The sequence below is a fragment of the Dioscorea cayenensis genome, chromosome 2 (assembly GCF_009730915.1).
Source record: "Dioscorea cayenensis subsp. rotundata cultivar TDr96_F1 chromosome 2, TDr96_F1_v2_PseudoChromosome.rev07_lg8_w22 25.fasta, whole genome shotgun sequence".
Classification (NCBI taxonomy): domain Eukaryota; kingdom Viridiplantae; phylum Streptophyta; class Magnoliopsida; order Dioscoreales; family Dioscoreaceae; genus Dioscorea; species Dioscorea cayenensis.
In genome coordinates this window covers 20718148-20722469 of record NC_052472.1, presented here as the reverse complement: position 1 = coordinate 20722469, position 4322 = coordinate 20718148, and the positions used below count along the sequence as shown (strand labels likewise).

The window sequence follows — 4322 nt, the reverse complement described above, 5'->3', positions numbered from 1 at the left end:
ACTGAAGCAGAATTCGTAGCTGCAGCAGCCTATGCCAGTCAAGCTGTATGGATGAAGAGGATCTTTGAAAAACTAAGTCTAGAGGAAAGTAGGTGTACTACAATTCTTTGTGATAATAGCTCTACAATTGAGCTATCGAAGAACCCAATTTTACATGGTTGAAGCAAGCACATACATGTACGCTTCCATTTTCTTCTGGAGCTCACGCAAGTTGGAACAATTGAGATGATTTACTGTGGAACACAAGATCAACTAGCGGATGTGATGACAAAGCCTCTTACACTAGATGTTTTTCAAAGGTTTCGGAGTCAGATGGGGGTTTGTCAATTTCCTGATCTAAACTAGTTGCAATTGAGAACTAGTTTAAGGGAGGGAATGAAGAGAAAGTTTAAATTCATAGTTTGTTAATTGTTCTGGATAAGATAAGCTTTATAGATAAGATAAGACTTTCTGTTTTATTTGATTTGTTTTAGATAAGTTATGTTTGATTATTTAGTTCTATCTTATTTTCGGTTAAATCTGTAAGGCAATATATTGGCCAAGTTCTTTTAATAAAGGATGAGTCATCTTGTCAAGTCTCAATTCTTAACACCTTTGACTTGACTTGGCTGATTCTAATAAATAAGTTTCCATTTTTATAAGCATTGCTGATAATTCATTCATATATATGTATTTCTCTAGTTCGTTTTTTTTTAATAAATCTTATCTTAATTAAAACTATATATTTGTTAGGATTTTAAATGTGCATGAGTAAGTAATAATACTTCCGTAAATTTATTCTGTATTTTATTTATTTTTAAACTTAAGTTCTAGAGAATTGAATAAAATTATATAAAAACAAATTTTTTTTTAAAAAAAAGCAGGTGTTTGGAGCAGACACAGCATTTGCTGTTTCTGTTGGAAATTTTAGGAGACAAGAAAGACAGAAAGAAGGCTCAGAAAGAAGCTTGGATCATACCAACTGGAAGTTTTTCATCAAAGCCCTCGAAAACTAAGAAATCAAACGAGAAGAAAACAATAAAAAAAGAAGGAAAAAAGAAGAAAGAGGAGAAAAAGAATTGGCTGCTTTGCTAGTGAGTTTGAGTTGTGTTAGGTTTTGGTTTTGGACTTCACCTATTTATAGCAAAACCCTAAAGATTGGAGTGTTGCAGACTGTAGGATAGAAAGGTTATGCGGTAGGATGCACGCCACGTGTCACAGCAAACAATACTTTTATTAAACATAAATAGAACAGCATCACACACCATAATCCAATTTCAGTTTGGTAATATAAATATAAAAATAAAATAAAGAAGAAAAAAAAAATCAGCAAGTTTTGGCACCAGAGGCTGTGAAGATCCTTTGGAATGACTTCTCCATGCATGACACCAAAAGTTCAGAATCAATGAAACCTTTCTCTGTTCCCATGGCCACCTTGATTTTTCCTTTGTAACTCACCATGGTTATAGTAAGGCTCTAAACACATGCACATGCAAAGAGAAATCAATTAGAACCATTAATAAAAATGTCAATCCAAAACTAATCTGAAGACGAAGATGTATATGGACAGGTATATTTGCAAGTGTAATACATGTTCAGAAATATTTTAAACAATTTTTTATCAAATAATTTAATATGATAAATTAAAAAAAAAATAAAATTCTTTTTTACAGTTTTACCTGCGGAACACCAACCACCATGAAATAAAGGCCCCGACAATTCTGGCCCGCGATCTGCATTTGCTCCATCGGTCCAATTAAATTTGAAACTGTCATGCTTGTGTTTTTGAGCGTTGAGTGAACATACTGAGCAGTGACCTGAAAAGACATAATGAAAAATTGAATTAATTACATCATTAACAACACCATTATGAACACAAGCAGAGGAATTAATGATGGTGATGCATGAACTACTACCTCTGGACCTCTGATTTTTCTCAACATTTCCAATAGTCTGCCAGTGAGAAACACACCCAATGAGTTCCGCTTAGCGTTAATAGTCTCTCTTGCTTTCATTACAAAATCCAGTGGGTTTCCTTTCTCAAGATCTTCTGTGGAACTTGGTACCGAGACATGAATGAAGCCAAATTGGTTCCCCCATGGAGATCTAGCATCAGGTTTTGTCATCTCCTGTAAGTTCTGGTAGTTACTGATGACTCTAGTATTGAGCAACACTAATGCTGTCACCTTTGAATATTTACTGCTGCTCTTACTTGCAGTATGAAGATACAGTTGCGTGCCATAGAATATTATACCACTCATCACATCGTTCACTGTCTGCACACAAACCAAGAATCATTATATATATGAGTAAAACTTAGTAGCTTTTTATATACATCATTTTAATGACTTGCATAAATTCTCTCATGTTCTTAGTTACTTACTCCTCCAAGTTTAGCTTTGATTCGGCGAACATCATTAAGGGAGAAGGTTACAGTGGAGATGGTGATAGGCCGGAACTCAACGCCTGGATCACCAGACCTTATAGGTGTCTTATTATCTTCAATCAATGTGCTTTTCAAGAAGCTCCAGCCAAAGTCACATATGGTGTTAACCCCAACACTGAAAGCACTGAACAGTGTTTCCCAGATGGTGCTGCCATGATCATTATCATTCTGAGGCTTTGCATGAGATGAAGGGAATGTGAGTGGGAGTGAAGGTTTATCAGCTCGTTGCACCATTGAAAAGAGAGCACCCATGAGAGAAAAACCATCTCCTAGAGCATGGTGAAGCTTGAACACCATGACTCCTTCTGCATGCTTTGTAGGGTACTTGATGAGGTGGAGTTCCCATAAAGGCCGGTTCTGTGAGAATGGCTCCATTGCTATCTTTGATATATACTCTTGCATGTACTCATCGTAGGATTCTAAGCCAGAAGGAAATGTAGGAATTTTTACGTGCTCTTCCAGATTGACGTTAACTCTCTTCCAATTTTGGACACCATGCTCATCTTTCACCTACTTGGCATCAAGTTAATGTTCCAGTATTAGTAAGTAAATAATGACATGATCTATATATGAGGTAAAAGTAAAACAGTGAAAATCATTACATTGCCATTGAAGAGATTGGTTGGCACTGAATTCTGGTCCCGGGGATCCAATTATGCACTTTGTAATTAATTACCTTAAGAAGCAATGGATGTTACTCTATACCCTGTACCATACATTTAGTGCGATAACATCGTCTGTTTCAGTTTATTTTTCGAATACACCCATGAAACTTGTATGTATTACCATACAGTAACTGTTAGTGAGTTTCTCTGATACCATTTTTGATATAAATAGAGAACAAATTCTTATCTTGGATGATATATCAATGCAAAGTTGCAAAACCAAAAACTCAAAATGGAGAAAACTAACACAGAGATGACAAAAGAAAAAAAGAAAAAAATAAAAAGAAGGTACCATGATGGAAGAGAACCGAGGGTTAATGGGCAAGAAGGAGTTCTCAAGGGTGACGATGGCTGGAGAATCATCGATAGGTTTGTCGAACTCGAAGAAGGCGAGGATGCTTACAGAGAGCACAGAGCTATTGAAGTACTGTCCAGTAGGGCTCACAGGCTCATCTTCTTCCATATTGAACGTCTTCAACTCGTTAGACACTATGATGCAGCTGCTGTAGTACTACTAGAGATTGCTTACACCTTGACCTCTGTTTGTATTCTATGGAATGCTAGTTCAAGTTGAAGACTAAGAGTGAATGCTTTAAATTAAAGTAGATCAATAAAGAGAGAGAGACGAGCTTGGATCATTGGAAGGTTCAATTATTAGAGTACTGTTTTCTTGGTGAGCATATAAATGTGCCAGCGGAGGATATAAGGGAAAGTTGAATTGCTAATTTTTTTTTTTCTTTTCCTTGAAAGGTTTAATTAATCACTACAATAAACATTATGTTTTTTTTTCTTTATTTACCTTCTTATTTCAAAATATAAAGAGAGTTAATGTTAGAAAGATTGTTTTTTTTTTTTCTGATGTGGTTTTTTTTATATATAAATTGGCAACAATCATTTTATTTTTTTTACATTGTACTTGATGTGGTATTTTTTTGAATTTAAAAATTATTACAAAATAATAATAATAACAATAATAATAATAGTAATAATAATAATAAATAGTAATAGGTTTAACCATCAAAACTGATCCTTTATTTTTTTTTCTCGACGCTCTCTCTCCCCATGGCCTTTCGCCTCTTTCAGTCTGCGCACTTTGAAATTCAACCTATAATTTTTCATGTGTAAAATTCCTAAATTTGTGGAAGAATGTTAATATGTTTGCGATGATCAAATTAATGGATAATTTGCCCTAAATTTTTGGATTCTTTATTGTACTTGTCACATTATATTTT

General features: G+C 34.6%; 1 protein-coding gene across 1 annotated transcript; it reads right to left on the bottom strand.

Annotated features, from left to right (window-relative positions):
• Nucleotides 1-1194: 1194 nt before the first annotated feature.
• LOC120270612 (O-acyltransferase WSD1-like) lies at nucleotides 1195-3691 on the bottom strand. The gene is made up of 5 exons (XM_039277667.1): nucleotides 3383-3691; nucleotides 2363-2935; nucleotides 1896-2255; nucleotides 1659-1796; nucleotides 1195-1455 (listed from the first exon to the last, which is right to left on the bottom strand). The coding sequence occupies exons 1-5, from the start codon at nucleotides 3551-3553 to the stop codon at nucleotides 1306-1308; spliced, it is 1392 nt and encodes a 463-aa protein (XP_039133601.1). The 5' UTR covers nucleotides 3554-3691; the 3' UTR covers nucleotides 1195-1305.
• Nucleotides 3692-4322: the final 631 nt, after the last annotated feature.

Coding starts and splice junctions, on each gene's coding strand:
- LOC120270612 (XM_039277667.1), bottom strand. CDS start 3,553: ATGGAAGAAGATGAGCCTGTGAGCCCTACTGGACAGTACTTCAATAGC. Junction 2,256..2,362: donor TCAAAGCTAAACTTGGAGGA/GTAAGTAACTAA, acceptor GTTTGTGTGCAG/ACAGTGAACGATGTGATGAG. Junction 1,797..1,895: donor GAAAAATCAGAGGTCCAGAG/GTAGTAGTTCAT, acceptor ATGTCTTTTCAG/GTCACTGCTCAGTATGTTCA.